The 20,589-nt window shown below is 45.6% G+C and overlaps 1 protein-coding gene across 1 annotated transcript; it reads left to right on the top strand.

Annotated features, from left to right (window-relative positions):
- Window positions 1–1,894: 1,894 nt before the first annotated feature.
- LOC113011009 (dual specificity protein phosphatase CDC14AB-like) lies at window positions 1,895–18,374 on the top strand. The gene is made up of 14 exons (XM_026150372.1): window positions 1,895–2,347; window positions 3,443–3,533; window positions 8,407–8,482; window positions 8,677–8,769; window positions 8,858–8,937; window positions 9,737–9,803; window positions 12,329–12,391; window positions 12,791–12,863; window positions 13,484–13,714; window positions 13,802–13,940; window positions 14,933–15,170; window positions 15,285–15,376; window positions 16,478–16,609; window positions 16,692–18,374. The coding sequence occupies exons 1-14, from the start codon at window positions 2,302–2,304 to the stop codon at window positions 16,738–16,740; spliced, it is 1,470 nt and encodes a 489-aa protein (XP_026006157.1). The 5' UTR covers window positions 1,895–2,301; the 3' UTR covers window positions 16,741–18,374.
- Window positions 18,375–20,589: the final 2,215 nt, after the last annotated feature.

Consider the following 20,589-nt stretch of genomic DNA (forward strand, 5'->3'; position numbering starts at 1 on the left):
AGTTTGACAAAATTTCTGTTTCTTCTTCTTTTCTCGGTTTGGACATTATTGCATATTTGTATAAAATAATTCTGTTGTATAACACGTTGCATCAAACTCAGAGATGTGATCTTTTTTATCATTTATCTAAAATACTGACATATAGCCCCTTCTCAGTTCAATTATCTTCATTGTTGCCTGGCTGGTTGGTAATGCCGCGTTCAGCCAACAAATCTGCATGAAACTGTTAGTTTGCTCGTGTCCATGTTGGTGCATCAGTAACTACAGCAGAGGCTGTCGCTTCTCACGCAGGGCCAACATGACCGAGCAGACAGCAGGTGGCAGTCTTTCACTGGAGACCAACCTATGATCACCAAGGGCTGATAAAAATCTGTCTTTTCACGTGATAATAATCACATACGTAGCGTATTGTCTCCACATCAGTATCGTCAGTGCTTCACCTTGATGGAGGCGTCCTCGGCTACGAAGCTGCTCACCTGTCCCTCCAACCTTCCTCCAGGTAATCTGATGTCTAATTGGCTAACTGGAGCAGATTAAGCTAAAACCAGGAATAGGACTGCGCGTACACACACACACACACACACACACACACACACACACACACACACACACACACACACACACACACGTCTGCATGTGGCTTTCCGTTAGACAGTAAGGTCAGTGTAGCATTACAAACATAAAGCCATAAGAAGGAAACGCTCTCCTCTCATCTTCCTCACGTTATTAATTCTGTTCAGGGGCGCCTCAGCCGGCTCATAGCTAAACTCCAATGTTACAAGTTCTTGGAAAAAGTAACACTGTGGTGGAAATATTTCTGTGGGAATGAAATGAGTCACGTGGAGAAACAAATCTGTTCCAAACAAGCGCGTCCAACAAAGAAACGAGTCCTCAGCGTCTTCATTAGGACACGTTTGCTTATTGACACCCATACTTGTTTCTTTTGGACGGACTTGAAGACCTTGTTCATACCAGTTTGGACACACCTGCGGCGCAGCTGGGTGAGCAGGAGTCCCGGTGTCCCTCTCTCACTTTCCTGTCAGTTTTCACTGCATCTGTCTAATAAAGACAAAAATATATTTTAAAAAAAGAACAGAAAGTTTGGATGCAGCTTCTCATTTGATCGTTTTTCTTTATTTTCATAAGTATTTACACTGTAGCAGACATCACAATGTGGAATTAAACCAAAAAGTCTGAAAACATGTTTTATATGTGAGATTCTTCGAAGCTTTGCTGTCCCGTTCTTGTCCCAGCACAGAAACAGAGACACGTGGGAAAAGTGACATCTCGTTAAAATGAGTCTGTGTGAGGCTCATCCAACAGTAATGCAGTCTAATGGTGTGGAGGTCTTCCAGTCAGTGGTGACAGGCCCACTAACAGCTGTGACAGCACCGTGTGGGGTACGGAGCCCCTTTAGAAATCAATGCATGTAAACTGTAGGGCGACCCTTGTATCTGTAGCCATTCTAAACATTTCTGTTTAATAAAACTAAGTGATGCAAGTGCAGACTTAGCTAGCGGCCTGTGGAAGTCACAGTTCAGTCAGGCAGCTCAGACATTTGGCACTCAGGACTTTCCACCTTTGGGTGATGGGAACACACCACAGTGCAGTCCTCCATGCAGACCCAACCCAGCTCATCATAGCACAAACACGCAACGTGTGCAAGAGGGAGGCCACTCAGACACGGGAGGGAAATGCCATCAGCATAAATGACTTTGTGGTGTTACTTTTGTAACGTTCACGCTGATCGTCAAATACAAATAAGCAAACGTGCATTTTGTAGCAGCCTTGAAATATATAAATATATATAAATGTATATAAATATATATCCCGTTTCTGTTACTGGGAAAGGGGGGTTTCTGTTTAAATCCAGCTCCAGCAGGCTTCGGCAGCGCGGCCGGTGATGTGTGCGTGCGCGCGTTTATGTGACCATTGACTGAGCATGTGCGAGGCAGCAGAGAGATTATCGCTGCCACAACTCTGGGCTGCCCTGTATATCTTCTACTTGCTGGAATATTCGTTGTAGTTCAGGCATGGAGGAGCGGAAACCTCTCGGTTCAGGCCGTGCAGCGGAGCGGAGCGACTCGGTTTGGGGGGACTTTGGAGACTTTACGCATGCTCCTCGTCAGCTGCGGGCGGGGAGACTTTAAAGTTGGACGCTTTTCATTTACAGTAGTGACGGAGGTGAAATGATATTCTGTAGTGAACTCTTGGTATTTTTGGAACATCTGAAGTGGTCTCACAACAGATAACCAAGAAGAGGACAAAGTCACTGTGACGCGACCATTCCCACTGTAACAAATGGCAGATGGATATGAGCAGGCCAGCGCATCAGAGTTTATTAAGGGTAAGTTTAACATCAGTCCTGGGATGTAATACTGCGTAATGGTTTCTATAAGAAACTACAGCCTGCAATATTTCCATGCGCGTGACTGAGAGCGCGCGTGGACATAAATACACAGGACTGAACTGCTCGTTCACTTTGGCTCATTTGTTCTTTCAAACAAAGCTAAACCAGCGTGATTCAGTGTGAGTTACACTGACCACGATAGTCTCCATCAGGGGGACACTAACGAAACAAGAGACGAGGACATTTCTGATTATTTTGTAGGTTCTTCATCAGCATTGTTGTGGATCAATAACTCTTGACAGGACTGTGGGGCAGCTGGTCGGCCTTTGGCCTGGAGGATGCTGGATCGTTTTCAGCGGTGTCTGCTATAATTAACATGATATAAACTGTAATAGCTGTGCATTAAGACGGTAACAAGAATCCTGGTAAAGTGAGTCCGTGCAGGTCCAGGTCAGCTTCACAGCCTTTACACAGCGGCTCGTTTCCAGGAATAAGTTTTCTCTTTTCAGCTATCACTGCAGAACTTGCTTTCCAGGTTTACTGAAGCAGCCTAATTACTCATGAGTACATGTAGAACTATATGTAGCTGAAAGGTTGAAACTTACAGGCTAACAGTTGGGGCAGGTTGTAGCCCAGTGTCCCACAGCTCACTCACTCATAGAGTCAAATATTACAGTTTAGTTAAAGTTTATAAAGCCATTGTTCCCTGATCTGGTAAAAAGAAGCATTTCAGTAGTGCGAGGATTAAGTTTGGCTAAATCAGGTTAAGTAAGCAGCACCAGTGTGTCACGTAAGGGCAGGAGATTTGGGTCCTGCCTCGGTTTCAGCAGCAGTTAATGAGGGGAACTGATCCTGTGCTGTAACCGAGACACCAAAAATACCTGGATGCAGTCAGCAGCTCGGTGTGATCGGGACAAGAGAGCGTTATCGCCCTGTATCCTTGACCTGAAGCCAGGACTGTGTGTGAGGCTGAATGTAACCTGTGTGTGTGTGTGTGTGTGTGTGTGTGTGTGTGTGTGTGTGTGTGTGTGTGTGTGTGTGTGTGTGTGTGTGTGTGTGTGTGTGTGTGTGTGTGTGTGCTGTACACCACAGACCGCCTGTACTTTGCCACTCTGCGGGTCAAACCTAAGAATACAGCCAACACACACTTCTTCAGCACGGATGAGGAGCTCATATATGAAAGGTAAGCTGCAGCCGTAATCTAGTCTGATCCCCAATCATGACGTGTCAACAGTCTGCTCCTGCTCCCTGTCAGCACACGCTCCTACAGATCCTTTCTTTCTGATGCCTCTTTCGTAACAGATTAACTTTGTTTGCCTCCGTTTTTGTTGTTTCGTGTCCTTTAGAAACTCCTTTGATCTCATTAATATCCCACCTGTTCATTTCAGAGAGACATGCCTTTTGACAGTCATGGTCCTGTCCTTCCTTGACTTCTCATTACTGGTCTCTGATTACCGTTATACTGTTAGAAGATGTCCACGGCTCCACCCGGAGGGATGGTGTCCTGGTTCAAACTATGGTTTTCTGGTTGGAGTTTACACGTTTTCTTTGGTTCAGTCCAAAGACATGCACGTTCATTCATGTTAGGTTAACTGGTCATTTAGTTTAGTCCAGTTTTATTTGTGTAACATCAGTTACATCCAGGCCCTTTGTAGGTAAACAACCTACAACATTAGAGAGAAAACTCTAATTGGACAATTCCCAGTGAGCAGGGCCGGGAACAGTGGGACGGTAAAACTTCTAATAGGTGGGGAGACCCTGAAAGGACTTCTTACAGTGTCGCCGCCTGGATGTGAGCAGGAAGCTGCTTCCTCTCAGGACAGCTGCTCTGGCCACCTCGAAGACTATCAGAACCTGGCCTGATGAAGCCTTACAGCAGCTGCAGGACTGTCTCCACACCACCAGGACATTTCTGAACATCCAGACCTGGAGGTGTCACCTGGTCTATCCCAACCACAAGCCCTGGATGACCGTGGACCTCCACCGGCTGCCTTCAGAGTGAGTGACGGTGCAGCGAGGCCTCTGAAAGGCCAAATGACACTACAGGTGGAAGATCACCTGGACAGCAACAACAGCAGGCAGGTGTGTCAGGAGGGCAGCACATCACCAAGTACAGGAGCAGTCAGAGCTGCCCCAGGTGATGCTTCACTAGCAGAGCAGTTGAATCACTCCTTGTTTTGAAGTGCAGTCACCAGAGGCTCGTATCAATGAGTCCATCCTCACTGTGGAGGAGTGTGACATGAGACGCACGCCGTCAACCCTCCAACAGTAACAGCTCATACGTCAGTGAAGAAGACATGAAGTCCACATCCTTGTGGAGAACTTCATCGAACCCTGTGTCGTCATGTTGATACATGTGCACTGTTTTTCCCATGAAAATGTCTGTTGATGTATCACCAGCGTGACTGATGCCATAAACCCCTGTGAACCATCTGGTCCCGGCCTGTGGTCATAACCCCTGACTGAGCACGCACGAGTTCTGGTTCCTTAAACGATCTGCATCTATTTTAGGATATAAAATTGTTTTAATTACACACCGATGAGAGACAGATCAGAGGTGAAACAGCCTCGGAAAAATGTTCCATCTGTGCGTTTATATGTGCACCTTCACACTGTGGAGCTACAGGCCATCCCAGTACACAGGGCTGGGTGGAAACTGGTTTCCAGCATTTCCTGACCTCTCAGGACTTTTAAGGAACTCTAAGATCTTAAAGCTCAATTCAGATTTTTGGATCAAATCAGATGTTTTTGTCTGCTCGTTCACACTACAAATAAAATGTGACAGCAAACGTGCTCTAGTGTGAACGCTCAAAGCGGCCGCATGCGCAAAAGCAGACGTCACACACAACGCGCTCTGTTTAGACCCAGAGCAACAGGATGTTTGACTGATGGCCTTAATATAAAGACTTTGGACTTCACGTTTCCCAGTTTTTGCTTTAAGTTATTTACATAATAATGTAAATAACCTAATAATGATCCTTATTGCTGTTTTAGAGGAGCGGAGCTTCAAAGGATCAGAATCTGCAGATTATACAGGACAAATAAAATGTTCACGTTTCTCCAACGTTGTCTTCCCAACAGTTTCACTGGACGGACAGGAAGTGTTCACCATGTCTTCTCCGGAGCTGATAATCGGCGTCTGTCTTGTGTCAGTGACGTAAAAGACGGATTTAATGCGACGTGACCATCAAACAGCAGTCGCTTTCTAAAACATCGGATATGTATCGGATTCAGCACCACATACCAAAGTGACCCAGGTCGGATTTGAAAATATCGGATTTGTGCCGTTCACACTGTCACACCATGATCGGATAGATGGTGGCAGAGGGTCAAAAAATCGGATTTGATGCGCTTTCGCCTGCAGTGTGAACGTAGCCAAAGTTCCTGATGCTCAACTCTGAGCATCAGTATTCAATTCAATTCAATTCAATTTTATTTATATAGCGCCAAATCACAACAAAAGTCGCCTCAAGGCGCTTCATAGATACAGAGAAAAACCCAACAATCATATGACCCCCTATGAGCAAGCACTTTGGCGACAGTGGGAAGGAAAAACTCCCTTTTAACAGGAAGAAACCTCCGGCAGAACCAGGCTCAGGGAGGGGCGGGGCCATCTGCTGCGACCGGTTGGGGTGAGAGAAGGAAGACAGGATAAAGACATGCTGTGGAAGAGAGACAGAGGTTAATAACAGATATGATTCAATGCAGAGAGGTCTGTTAATACATAGTGAGTGAGAAAGGTGACTGGAAAGGAAAAACTCAATGCATCATGGGAATCCCCCGGCAGCCTACATCTATTGCAGCATAACTAAGGGAGGATTCAGGGTCACCTGGTCCAGCCCTAACTATATGCTTTAGAAAAAAGGAAAGTTTTAAGCCTAATCTTAAAAGTAGAGATAGTGTCTGTCTCCCGAATCCAAACTGGAAGCTGGTTCCACGGAAGAGGGGCCTGAAAACTGAAGGCTCTGCCTCCCATTCTACTTTTAAATACTCTAGGAACAACAAGTAGGCCTGCAGAGCGAGAGCGGAGCGCTCTAATAGGGTGATATGGTACTACAAGGTCATTAAGATAAGATGGGGCCTGATTATTTAAGACCTTGTATGTGAGGAGCAGGATTTTGAATTCAATTCTGGATTTAACAGGAAGCCAAAACAGGAGAAATATGCTCTCTCTTTCTAGTCCCTGTCAGGACTCTTGCTGCAGCATTTTGGATCAGCTGAAGGCTTTTCAGTGAGTTTTTTGGACATCCTGATAATAATGAATTACAGTAGTCCAGCCTGGAAGTAATAAATGCATGAACTAGTTTTTCAGCGTCACTCTGAGACAGGATATTTCTAATTTTAGAGATGTTGCACAAATGGAAGAAAGCAGTCTTACATATTTGTTTAATATGTGCGTTGAAGGACATGTCCTGGTCAAAAATGACTCCAAGGTTCCTCACAGCGTTACTGGAGGCCAAGGTAATGCCATCCAGAGTAAGAATCTGCTTAGATACCATATTTCTAAGATTCTCAGGGCCGAGTACAATAACCTCAGTTTGATCTGAATTAAGAAGCAGAAAGTTAGCGGCCATCCAGGTCTTTATGTCTTTAAGACATTCCTGCAGTTTAACTAATTGGTGTGTGTTATCTGGCTTCATGGACAGATAGAGCTGGGTGTCATCTGCATAGCAGTGAAAATGTATGCTATGTCTTCTAATGATGCTGCCTAAGGGAAGCATGTATAATGTAAACAGAATTGGTCCTAGCACTGAACCCTGTGGAACTCCATAATTAACCTCAGTGTGTGAAGAGGACTCTCCATTTACATGCACGAATTGGAGTCTATTAGATAGATATGATACAAACCACTGCAGTGCAGTACCTGTAATACCTACAGCATGTTCTAATCGCTCTAATAGGATATTATGATCAACAGTATCGAACGCTGCACTGAGGTCTAGCAGGACAAGCACAGAGATGAGTCCACTGTCAGAGGCCATAAGAAGATCATTTGTAATCAGTATCATGGGATATATCACAGTGTCAGAGTGTCTGTCACAGAGCGGGTGTTTGAGCTGTGATTAACCGGGTAGGTGGTCCATGGGTAAACCTGAGATGGCTTTTGTCACGGCGAGTGGAGGAAATAAAGGAGGATCCAATTGCAGGCAGTCGTGAAGGTGGTTTATGGAACACAGAGCACAGGGAAAAAATGGCAAACGAAGATTAAACTAAACTATACTGGGAATAACTAAACTATACTGGGAATAACTAAACTACTAAACACAAAGCAGAAGACGAACATGAAGGACGGGGGGCAGGACACACGGGTGAAACATGGCAGATACACAGACGGACCAGCAACGACAGAAGACACGACTTAAATGCACTCAGAGAAACACGGGGAGATTACACACAGGTGGAAGTAATTAACGAGAGGAGACAAGGGCGGCAACACAAGAGATCACTACACAAAGACGCAGACTGGACACACATCAAACCCACAGCAAACATGGGAACACAAAACCTGAGAGCAAAACCAGAACCACAGAAACAATAAATAATAATAATCAACAAAGCACCAGAGAAGAAAAACGATCATTCAAAAACAAACCAAAGCAAGAGAAGTCAAAATGCTGCGTCGACCCCGACGTGACAGCTTTCAGTGCTTGACAATCTTTGAAATCCTCTTCCTGTCATTCGTGCTGTTGGCCGACTTACTGAATATGATGATGAGTAATCTGGTATCAGGCTGTGGTGTTAGGGACAAAGACGGACTTGCAGCCCTGCTCGTCTGTCACGTTCCAGCCTTGGTAATCGTTTTCTTTTCTGCAGCAGACAAACAGGATTTGAGTTGGTTTCATTGAGTGAAACAAAGCTGTGAGCTTCCTCTGACTCCATGTCTGCATTGTGTGGGTGGAAACATCCAGATAAAGGTCCCGAGGTTTTCTAACGGAGCATTTTATTATGACCAGATGAACAATGTCACTGTCTTCACCTGTCAGTGGGTTTAGTTTTGTGTGTTGTTGTGTTGTAATTGTTGAGAGCTCCTCCATCTCTCTCACTGTGTGTTGCAGTTTCTATGCAGACTTTGGGCCCCTCAACCTGGCCATGCTGTACAGATACTGCTGGAAACTCAACAAGAAGCTGAAGGTAATGAAGGTCTTCAGACTCAGGGCTTTGTTTGCTGTACAGACATCGTTTAGAAAACGCGTTACGCTCTTATTTTGAAAGGTCTTTGCTCTGATGGTGTGTGTGCACTCCTCTGACAGTAGACGCTTATTTTAAATGTATTAATGCACATGTGCTGTTTTCACTGATTATTGATTATCATTATTGGTTTGTAGTCTTTCACAATGTCTAGAAAGAGCCTGGTTCACTACACCAGCTACGACCAGAAGAAGAGAGCCAATGCTGCTGTTCTGATTGGTGCCTATGCTGTAAATATCCTTTCATTCGTCCATCACATCATCTGATTGCCCGTCTGTCTGTGCATTATGAGTTATGTCGTTTAACTCTGCCCTGTAGGTGATGTATCTGAAGAGAAGCCCAGAAGATGCCTACAGGACTCTGATAGCAGGAAACAGCACAGGCTACATGCCGTTTAGGTACAGGCTGCTGCTTTCTACGAAACAGCGCTTCATGCTGGGCTGTTGTCCTTACATTTACTGAGACACTGTCTGTTAAATCCAGCTTGGCTTAGCATAAAGACTGCAAGCAGGGGTAACAAGAAGAAACTCCACCTAGCTGGAGATTATTTGGCGACCATGAAGGTTCCAGGAGGTCAGGAAACCTCATCAAACCCACACTTTTAAGTTTGGGATGGGAACATGTTCCCGTGTTATTGTAGGGTTTTACTGCTGTTGTGATTTGGCACTATATAAATAAAACTGAATTCAGAAATTTGAATGAATTGTTAACAGTTTATGAGCTCTTAGTGAGCTTTAGCGGTGCCAGTGGGTTGATGTCATTCATGTAGACTGAGCTAACGTGTCCCCCCCCAGTCCTGAGCTCAGCTGAGCAGGTGCTGCTTAGTTTTTACTCTTAGTGATGGTTTGTGTTTATTTACAGTGCAAACAAGCCTGAGACTGAAGCCTAACTACACTACTGTTACTGTATTCTTTCTGTGTGTGTGTGTGTGTGTGTGTGTGTGTGTGTGTGTGTGTGTGTGTGTGTGTGTGTCTGTGTGTCTCTGTGTGTGTGTGTGTGTGTCTGTCTGTGTGTCTCTGTGTGTCTCTGTGTGTGTGTCTGTGTGTGTGTGTGTGTCTGTGTGTCTCTGTGTGTGTGTGTGTGTGTGTGTGTGTGTCTGTGTGTCTCTGTGTGTGTGTCTGTGTGTGTCTGTGTGTCTCTGTGTGTGTGTCTGTGTGTGTGTGTGTCTCTGTGTGTGTGTGTGTGTGTGTGCCACAGAGACGCAGTGGTTGGAGAGTGCTCTTTTAACCTCACCGTGCTAAACTGCTTACAAGGAATCAACAAGGTAGCAACAACGTCTAACACAGAAGATTTTAGTAACATTAAAATGACACTTAGTAACTTCATTTGTGTCACACCTCATTTTAACGCAAAAATCCCAGTTTGAGCCACATTTGAAATTGTTCTCTTATTCTGTAACAACAGTAATTGAATTCAGTTTTATTCATAGCACTAATTCTAAGCTACAGTTACTTCAAGGTACTTTAACTTATAAGGTAAAGAGCCTGCAGCACTGCACTAGAAGTACACACTTGGCAACAGTGGGAAGGAAAAACTCCCTTCCAACAGGACGAAACCTCCAACAGAACCAGGTTTAAGGAGGCAGCAGTTCACTGTGACAGGTGAGGGGTAAGAGCAGAGACAAAGGAGTTTAATAATTACTAATGATTAAATACTTCAGTGATGTACAAACACACAGGAATTGAAAACAAACGACTAAAGAAGAAATAGTCAGTGCATCAGCGTGTCTTTTAGACCCCATTCCTACAAAACTGCTCAAAGAAGTCCTGACATTAATTAATGCTTCGATCTTAAATATGATCAACCTATCTCTAATAATCGGTGTTACGTCCCCACTTAAAAGCTAGGCGATGAGGGTGGGGGACAGTAACAGTTAGATCCAGGTGGAATGAAAAGAACGCCAGGCAGAGGTATTTAATATAAAATAGATCTTTATTGTAGGCAAACACCTCAATAATCATATAAATGGCAACAACAAAAGGAGACAGCACCGCTGCTTTAATGAGAAATCAGGGAGATCGACCCAAAGTGGTAATGACCACTTCAACAAAGGAAGCAACAATAAGGCTTCAACAGAAAGAGACAGCAACACTGCTAGCAAACAATATCCAGGCAGGCCACACAAACTAGTGAAGGCTGCCGTCACTCATGGGCAATCACTGCTCAGTTAAGCACTACTCACAAAGAGCCACACGCAGCAGGCTGTTCCACACCTAAGCCAGTAACACACTCTGACCCGCACAGAGGAACTCCACCAGAAACCTCTCCCTCCTCCTCCACACTGCTCTTCTCCAGCTTATATCACCCCTGAGGGTAATTGGTTGTAACGAGAGCAGATGAGCAGCAGGTGTGACCTAAAGGAGAAGGCAGGGGCAGAGAGAGACAAGGGGAGGGGCCAGAACGAAGGAGGAGGAGAGGGAGAAGACAACACCACGCCCACACACTCCCACAGCCTCCCAGGATGTAACAATCGGCTATGTACCACAGGCCTTCAAGCTGGCTGTAGTTAAACCTTTACTCAAAAAGCATCTCTAGACACAGCAGTCTTAGCTAATTATAGGCCAATCTCCAACCTTCCTTTATATCAAACATCCTTGAAAGAGTAGTTGTCAAACAGCTAACAGATCATCTGCAGAGGTTTATTTGAAGAGTTTCAGTCAGGTTTCAGAGCTCATCACAGCACAGAAACAGCTTTAGTGAAGGTTATAAATGATCTTCTTATGGCCTCTGACAGTGGACTCATCTCTGTGCTTGTCCTGCTAGACCTCAGTGCAGCGTTCGATACTGTCGACCATAATATCCTATTAGAGCGATTAGAACATGCTGTAGGTATTACAGGTACTGCACTGCAGTGGTTTGTATCATATCTATCTAATAGACTCCAGTTTGTGCATGTAAATGGAGAGTCCTCTTCACACACTGAGGTTAATTATGGAGTTCCACAGGGTTCAGTGCTAGGACCAATTCTGTTTACATTATACATGATTCCCTTAGGCAGCATCATTAGAAGACATAGCATACATTTACACTGCTATGCAGATGACACCCAGCTCTATCTGTCCATGAAGCCAGATAACACACACCAATGAGTTAAACTGCAGGAATGTCTTAAAGACATAAAGACCTGGATGGCCGCTAACTTTCTGCTTCTTAATTCAGATCAAACTGAGGTTATTGTACTCGGCCCTGAAAAGCTTAGAAATATGGTATCTAAGCAGATTCTTACTCTGGATGGCATTACCTTGGCCTCCAGTAACACTGTGAGGAACCTTGGAGTCATTTTTGACCAGGACATGTCCTTCAATGCACATATTAAACAAATATGTAAGACTGCGTTCTTCCATTTGTGCAACATCTCTAAAGTTAGAAATATCCTGTCTCAGAGTGACGCTGAAAAACTAGTTCATGCATTTATTACTTCCAGGCTGGACGACTGTAATTCATTATTATCAGGAAGTCCTAAAAACTCCCTGAAAAGCCTTCAGCAGTCAGTCAGATTGCCGCCCCTCCCTGAGCCTGGTTCTGGTGAACATGTGTTTCTGTTAAAAACGAGTGTTTCCTCCCCACTGTCACCAGTGTGCCTGCTCGTGGTCTGATTGTGTTTCCTCTGTAGGGTCTTTATGTACAATATTAACTGCCTGAGGTGACCGTTGTTGTGATTTGGTGCTAAGAAAAACTGAACTGAATCTGTGAAACCACTGCAGATCACTATAACACTAAACATTTCAGCCCTTTGGGGGGAGTTGTGCTTTTGTTGTGAAAATCTGTTCCTGCTCTTTTCCTCTGCAGGCATTACAACATGGTTTCCTGGATTTTGAAAGGTTCAGTGCAGAAGAATATGAACATTATGAGGTAACAGACTGCAGAGACTGTGCTACAGGTCGATATCAATGCAAACAGGACCAGGATACAGGAAGAAATAACTAACGTACGCTTGTTATTCATCCAGTTTATTTGCAGTGCTGTTAGTAACACAGTCAGGGCCAACCAAGAGCTCGTACGATGTCCAGGCCTGCCTTGGTGCACGCTGTACTTCCTCAGTTTCTCAGTTAGATTGATCCATAGCTCACCCGTCCAAGTGATAGACAGTCAGTGAAGTAAAGGTCAACAAAACTGATTTCCAATGAAAGGTAAAAGCCCGTACGTGTTCATTACTGCAGTGGTGGTATAATTAAGGTGTTCTGGATCCATGTTTTAACTGATATGTGGCTAACCTCTATCACAGTCTTTCCTTTCTTTTTGTGCTTTTAGCGAGTTGAAAATGGAGATATGAACTGGATCGTTCCGGGCAAAGTTCTGGCGTTCAGTAGCCCTCATTCTCGTGGTGAGTCAGAATCTCTAAGTTAAAAGCTAAAAGCATGCCTCCAAACCAACACCAGTGCTCACGTTGCTGGGCTGACAGAAGGCCTGTGCAGCCCCTCAGTGCCTGCACGTCCTGAAGCAGCTGAGAAGAGCTAACCTTACCCTGCTGTCTTCTGACGGCGTGCATTGTTTCCTGCTTAGTGCTGTCGTGTTGTTACGGCTGGATTAGACGAGCCTGAACCCTGCAGTGGCTCGGGGTTTCCCATGATGCACTCATGCTTCTCCATCCCTCAGCTCTTTTTACTTTCTGTGTATTTACACCACTTTGCACGTAGTTATTATTTCCCTCTGGCTCTCGTCCATCTCTTGTCCTGTTGTCCTCCCCCCACCCCGACCACATGAGGCAGATTGCTCCCCCTCCCTCAGCCTGGTTCTTGTTAAAAGGGAGTTTTTCTTTCCCGCTGTCAGCAGGTGCTTGGGGCCGTCCGATCGTTGGGTTTTCTCTGTATTTAACGTCTTTACCTTACAACATAAATCAGCTGACACTACGTCATTGAATCTTATTTTACGTTCGCATTAAAAACAGACGCTCGCTGATTGAAACGTATGACGTAACTCAGCTGTTGTTGACTCTGTCTCCAGGTTATCCCCTCCACACACCCGAGGCATACTTCTCATACTTTTGCCAAAATGACATAACGACCGTGGTTCGTCTGAACAGGACGTTGTATGATGGCAGGCGGTTTGAGGATGCAGGATTTGAGCACCACGACCTCTTCTTCCTTGATGGGACCACGCCCTCTGACCTCATCGTCAGACGCTTTCTGCATGTGTGTGAAAGTACAGACGGGGCAGTGGCGGTGCACTGTAAAGGTAGGACTGCAAGTCTTTATGTTTAATTGATGTCATTTCTTTCTTTTATCTTAACTTTGTCTCTTTAAACACTCCATCCATTTACAGCTGGATTAGGCCGCACGGGCACTCTGATTGGCTGCTACCTGATGAAGCACTTCCGGTTTACTGCAGCCGAGGCGATTGCTTGGATCAGAGTCTGCAGACCTGGATCTATCATCGGTCCACAGCAAAACTTCTTAGAAGAGTGAGTTTGTGCCTCAGCTGTGACCGCTCAAACCAAACGGCCCACTTTCCGTGACTCCAAAGGTCTCGGTCGGAGACAATCATTAAGCTGTAGTCCGTTCATGAAAGTACAGGAGTAATGCTGTGCACACAGACACGTCTGCAACACTTCATTAGGATAATGTCACAAAACACAAGCAGACGGCAGCTTCACCTCCAAGGTGCATGGAGAAGACAAAGATCTGACGAGGTGAAGACTCCAGTCACAGAGTATCAGGGAACCATAACGTGTTAGTGGCCTTCATCAGGGTCATTGCGTTTGTGAAGGTGTGATTGGTCCACTTGGATCTTTTTCTGTTTCCAGTCTTTTTTATTTAAACACAAGCTGTTTGACATTTTGCAATGACCCAAAAGGCGTTGGCCACTGAGTACAGCTGTTCTCTAATACTTCGAGTGTCGCTGGAGTCTTCACACAAAGCACAAGTAGATCAGGAAGGGTTTGAGGGGTCACCTTGGCCTTCAACGTCGGCAGATCTCAGTCTCATCGAGCATCTGTGAGATGTGCTGGACAAACAAGGCCCGTCTGTCCTTAGGCTGTGGCATCTATTGCTGTTAGCACACAGGATGTTTCTCCATGCTGAGGTCATGGTTGGAGCATGCTGGAAATGTTAGAAGAGAAGCAAAAGGTGGAGGTCAGGGTGGGGCATTCCCCAGGGTGCCCATGTGCAGCTGGTGGTGACTGCAGCAGTGGGAAACTGGTGGATGATGAATCGAATCGAATTTAAAAAAAGCCTGAAACTGTGATACTGCTGCAGACTGCAGTCACAGTGTGCAGCTGGTTTCTCTCCTCAGCTCTGGACGCACACTTCCTCCTTACGCCACAGTAGCGCTCTGTTGCTAATGGCTACTAGCTTTGTGTGTCTACTTACACGCTAAACCAGGATGTTGAATGTTGTACCTGCTAAACGTGATATCACAGTCAGTTTGTGGCGTGTGTTTGATGTTTGTGTGCAGGAAGCAGCACAGTTTGTGGGTTCAGGGTGACGTGCATCGGTCTAAACAGAAGCTGGTCCAACAGAGACTGAGTCGGCAGCAGCAGCTGCAGCAGCATCAGCTGCAGCAGCTGCAGCAGCAGCTGCACCACTCTGACTCTGTGCAGGGAGGCAAACAGGAGGCAGTGTCCTCGCTGCTTTCCAGCATGGATGACCTGTCAATCAACACCGTGCTCTGCAAGTCATATAGCTTGGATGAGGTCAGCGGTGTGACTTCATAGCACCTTTTCTTAATGGTTACTGCAGAATTCAAACAGGCTACTGAGTTCCGATCACAATGTTGTGTTTTCATGCTGCTAATTGTGTCTGTGCAGAATAACTGCAAAGAAGTCAGTCTGACACAGGGAGACAAACTGAGAGCACTGAAGGGAAAACGCCCACCGAGATCAGCGTCATCCTGCTCAAGGTACCAACATCTGTAATGTAATTAATGATAGATGGTTATTGTGGTCAGTGCAAGAGACACGTAGAGAATTAGCTCAAACGCTGGAAACAAAGTTTCTATTAACAAGGAGAGATAATAGACACCAATATGTTTTTGTGGATGTCAGAAAGTACGTAAGTGACTGTTGTCGAATGCTACAAAGAACGCACGCTTTGTTTGCACGCTGTCTAACAGGCAGACCGGACTGCATGAAATCCTGCTGTGTTCTCATCTGTGCAGCGTGAATGTTGTGTGTAACCTGCTCGAGCTCATGTGTCCTTCTTTGTTCTTCGGTTAAACTGAAACCTAAATGCAACAGGAGAAGTTGTTGTCTTTTGGCGACTTTAGTTATGAGTGAGATTAAGGTTCTGGAGGTTGTCAGAGTATTCCTTCTACTGCCTGACGGTGTCCTCAGCTGGAGCCAGCAGGCCTCCATCTTTACTGTACACCGTGTTGGTGGAGCACCACTTCCCCTCCTGACGCTTTGCCAGAATCGCTCCTCCTACGCCCAAGTTTTTGCTGCAGCCGCGGCCTGAGCTGCGTTTCGATTGGCCTGCCCGCTGCCTCTGCTCTCCATCCTTGGCTGCAGCCAGACACACAATCAGTAGATAATACCTCTGCTCACTACAGTTTTTGTTTGGGTCCCTGAATCCACGGCACAAATATAGCAGATATATAAGAAGCTGCCATAGTTCAAGAAACATCTTATAAAAAGTAAATAGTTACAAATCGGGGATATGAGAGCTGCGGCAAAAAGAAACCAAAGGACGACCACGAACCAAACTCACGACGTGCCTCCGGCTTCTCCTGTAAACTAACATCACCAAACTGCTAACCTGACACAACCAAGAGCTGGGCTTCCACGGAGGTTAAATCAGGTACCTCCCACACGTCGAAGCGTGTTTGTATCTCGTCTCTTGTACAGAGTGTGAGTGCAGATGTTGATTCCTGCAGTGAGCGTAGAAATCAGAAGGATTTTTGGAGAAGTTGTTCGTTGTGCTTGTTTCTGTGAAGGATCAAGTTTTATTTGCTCTTGGATCACACACACACACAAATATGAGGTGTTCTTGTTTTCTGTGTCAGGTTAAACCTGTCCAAGACTTCACACCGCTCCATCCTCCCTCCCCCGAAGCCCTCCAAAGTCCACCTCACCCCTTCTTCTACTAAGACGCTGAGACGAAGTTCCTCTACCACCACTGCTCCGCAGATCAGGAGGTTGGTGTCTGTGCTTTTGTCCTCACTAGAAGCACATTATAATAAAACCAATGTAAAATGTGATGTGCTGATGTCTCCACAGTCCCTTCAGCCTCACGTTGTTCAGCACCAGGCCAGCACTGATTCACTGACTTCACACTTGGGACGTTCTGGTCATGAATCAGCCCAGCTGATGATGGACTCGCTGGAGACTGCATCAGCTCTCTTGCACGTTTAACCCTAGAACACTATCGCTATAAATAGTAACACAATCGCTAATGCCGGGTGATTTTTACCCGATATAATATAACCAATAAAAAGTAATCAAATATATCAAAATATGACAACACATGACAAATTAGAGTGGTCTTCTTTTACTTTCAACTGTGCCATGTCTAACAAAATGAAAGAAAAACCCTCCTAAAACAAAAGAATGACTCTGGAAAGCTGGTCTTTGGTCCACCCATTCCTGGGACATTTGAGACTTCCCTGGTGAAGGCACAGGCTCCTCGACACGCAAACAGCTGCAGGAGAGAGAAATCATGTAAATGTATTTGCTCGGGTGTAAATCACCCAGCGATAGCGTTCTCGGGTTAATAGGCTGTAAATGCTTTTTTAGCCCCAATAACTACTTTTCGTTTCGACAGAGCCAACAGTTTGTCACCACTTTAACTGGTCACGTGGCCCATTCTGTGATAACAGGGCCGACACCATAAATCATCACGTCTCTTGGGTATAGCAGGCAGGTAACTGTGAAAAACTGCGGCTGCATATTGCAGATATAACATCTGCTGGATGCTGAATGCCCCGCTGTCACAATCATTTTGCTGGAAGCAAAGGACACGTGCAGGTGGAAACACCAAACAACGCTTACAGGGGAGGTCGTGGCCCGAGGACTGAGTCAGACCATCGCCAAGAGCAGTCTGGGTGCTTCTGATAAACGGCTGCTGCCATTTGTCCATCCGAAGTTCAGAACCACAGGATGTAGACGGCCTGAAGCAACGTCTTGGTTGCGGAAACACAGACCTTTAGAAGTCGTACCAAAATCCACGCCTTAAACTTTGGCAGATCACATGATGGACCTAGCTTATTTGGCACGTTGTTGTAATGTTGTCTCCTCGTTTTCAGTACTTTAGTAACCAGGTTGGGTCAGAGAACCATAGCAAACCACATCTTTTGTAAGAGATTGGTGCACATTGTTCAAGAATTAACAACTGGACGCAAAATTGTCTTGCAAGACCAAGAGTGACACACTGCTTCTGCTACAGATGTTATTTATATTCTCCCAGATTTCATCGATAAAGTATGACAAACTTATATTTGTTGGTCTGTTAATGTTCTAATGATGCAGAGCGAGGGACACAAAGCCACGACGTGCTTATAATGCACTGTGAAAGCCTCTGAGCACACATGCTGGCAATGAAAGAGGAAATCAGTAAAATGAAGACAGAGATTCTGATGTTTCACGTCAGACTGAACACGGCACGCACACTTTATTTCACAGGTCATTCACATTCATGCACTGGATTTGTCAACAGGACTTTATCATACATAAAGCAAACTCACTATGTTCAGCTTTGCACTATTTCTTTCTTGCAGTAAAATTCTTAACATGCAAATGATGTTCAGCTTTGAGCGTGTTGTTGCTGTCATGCTTTCCTGTATCTGACTGTGTGACAGCAGCTCAGATGTGCTGTCTGATTGGTAGTTTACTCCAAAGGAGGGAAACCAGCTAATGCTAGTGTGAAGTGCTAAAATCAACAATAAAGTCCAAGTAATGACGAGATAATGACTCATGCTTCTCTTTGTTATCATCACACTGTCATTGTGTCATAACCTTCACTGAAAGTCACCTGACACTGCTGTGGGATGCTGTGGGACGCTGTGGGATGCTGTGGGACGCTGTGGGACGCTGTGGGATGCTGTGGGACGCTGTGGGATGCTGTGGGACGCTGTGGGATGCTGTGGGACGCTGTGGGATGCTGTGGGACGCTGTGGGATGCTGTGGGATGCTGTGGGACGCTGTGGGATGCTGTGGGATGCTGTGGGACGCTGTGGGACGCTGTGGGATGCTGTGGGACGCTGTGGGACGCTGTGGGATGCTGTGGGATGCTGTGGGACGCTGTGGGACGCTGTGGGATGCTGTGGGACGCTGTGGGATGCTGTGGGACGCTGTGGGATGCCGTGGGATGCCGTGGGACGCCGTGGGACGCTGTGGGATGCTGTGGGATGCTGTGGGATGCCGTGGGACGCCGTGGGATGCTGTGGGACGCTGTGTGATGCTGTGGGACGCTGTGGGACGCTGTGGGACGCTGTGGGATGCCGTGGGATGCCGTGGGATGCCGTGGGACGCTGTGGGATGCTGTGGGACGCTGTGGGACGCTGTGGGATGCTGTGGGACGCTGTGGGACGCTGTGGGATGCTGTGGGATGCTGTGGGACGCTGTGTGATGCCGTGGGATGCTGTGGGATGCTGTGGGACGCTGTGGGATGCTGTGGGACGCTGTGGGATGCCGTGGGATGCTGTGGGATGCTGTGGGATGCTGAGACTGTGGATTCCATGTGCTTGGTATCATTTGGGGAATTTAATGACCAAAACATCATATATATATATATATATATACATATATATATATACATATATATATATATATATATTTATATATATATATGTATATATATGAGTATATATGAGTATGCATTTGAAGTACACTTCAAATTGGGACAGCCGTCGTCGTGTGGCGGTGACGTAATCGCACTTAAAATGTGTACTTCAAGCGTGCAGACCCTGAATTGGGACACAGCCTCAGTGTTTCAGTCATAAAAACACTTCCTGTCTCCGCGGGGGCCCATCACGTATAGGTGTAACGGAGAAACAGCCAATCAAATCGCAGCTTTTCAGGCATTGGAAAAAAAAAGATTGTTTTTTACACTGAACTGTCTGAGCGCGGGTTCGAGTCCTGGTTGGGACAAAGGTTGTGTTACATTATCAAAAGTTAAACACCATTTTCAATCTACTTATTGTGGATAACATTTATTTTTTAATTTTTAGTTCATTATCATTTTATTTATATTATATAGCGTTATGGCCTGTGGAGCAATTTTTCTGCATTACGTACCTATACTGTCACAAATCTCCTTCCAGGTGCTCTTGGCTCGTGAGCCAAAGCCAACCAGCTGATCATCCTCAGAGGCTTCTGCAGCAACACTTACTCTGCTGGTCTCGTAGCTCAGAAGAGTTTTTATCTCTGCAAAGCTGAGGGCTTACTGTACAAATGAATGCAAGCTCTCCTTGCCATGCCCTTCTTCCACAGAGGTCCCTGCAGCCTCTTGCTTCTGGAGATCTTTGATCAGGTACATGGTGTCCCCGACATCATTCTCCAGAAGCCACCGGAAAGATTTCCCTTTATATTTTCCAAACTGCAGGATGTACTCTCCCTGCACTTCCTTCATGTCAGAGGCATCCCCTCCTCTCTGATAGATGACAGTCAGAGCATCGTCCTCCCTCACAGGTGCAGACTTGTCCTGAAGCTTGGGGTCATTTTTAATCCTTCGAGCTTCTTTTGACGAGTCCTGGAGAAGGTATCCAAGTGGCCCCTTGTGGAACGCCACAGAGATTTTCCCTGGATATGGCGCAACTTTCTTCTGCATCTTGACATGCAGTGAAAAAATAAACAATTATATTAAACAAAATTGATTCCAAACACAAACAAAGACATTCCAGGTTATAATCTTGCTGCTGGGTTTAGACAGCAGGATGCAGGAGAACAATAACGAGACACAATTTGAAAGAACATTGACAACATTTGTGATAAAAGTGTTTTTTACTCCAGGTATAACAAACTGTTCTGTCTGTAAATAAAAACCTTTCATGGTTGAATGATTATTGGCATATCTGCAAAATTTGTGGTAACTGCTTAGTAGTCATGGCACATAAGAATTGCTGGTAGATTCCCGCGCGGGAGCCTGGGATTGTTTAGCTAAACGGCCTAAACCGTTTCT

Source organism: Astatotilapia calliptera, chromosome 18, assembly GCF_900246225.1.
Source record: "Astatotilapia calliptera chromosome 18, fAstCal1.2, whole genome shotgun sequence".
Taxonomy (NCBI): domain Eukaryota; kingdom Metazoa; phylum Chordata; class Actinopteri; order Cichliformes; family Cichlidae; genus Astatotilapia; species Astatotilapia calliptera.

Coding starts and splice junctions, on each gene's coding strand:
- LOC113011009 (XM_026150372.1), top strand. CDS start 2,302: ATGGCAGATGGATATGAGCAGGCCAGCGCATCAGAGTTTATTAAGG. Junction 2,348..3,442: donor CGCATCAGAGTTTATTAAGG/GTAAGTTTAACA, acceptor TGTACACCACAG/ACCGCCTGTACTTTGCCACT. Junction 8,483..8,676: donor AACTCAACAAGAAGCTGAAG/GTAATGAAGGTC, acceptor ATTGGTTTGTAG/TCTTTCACAATGTCTAGAAA.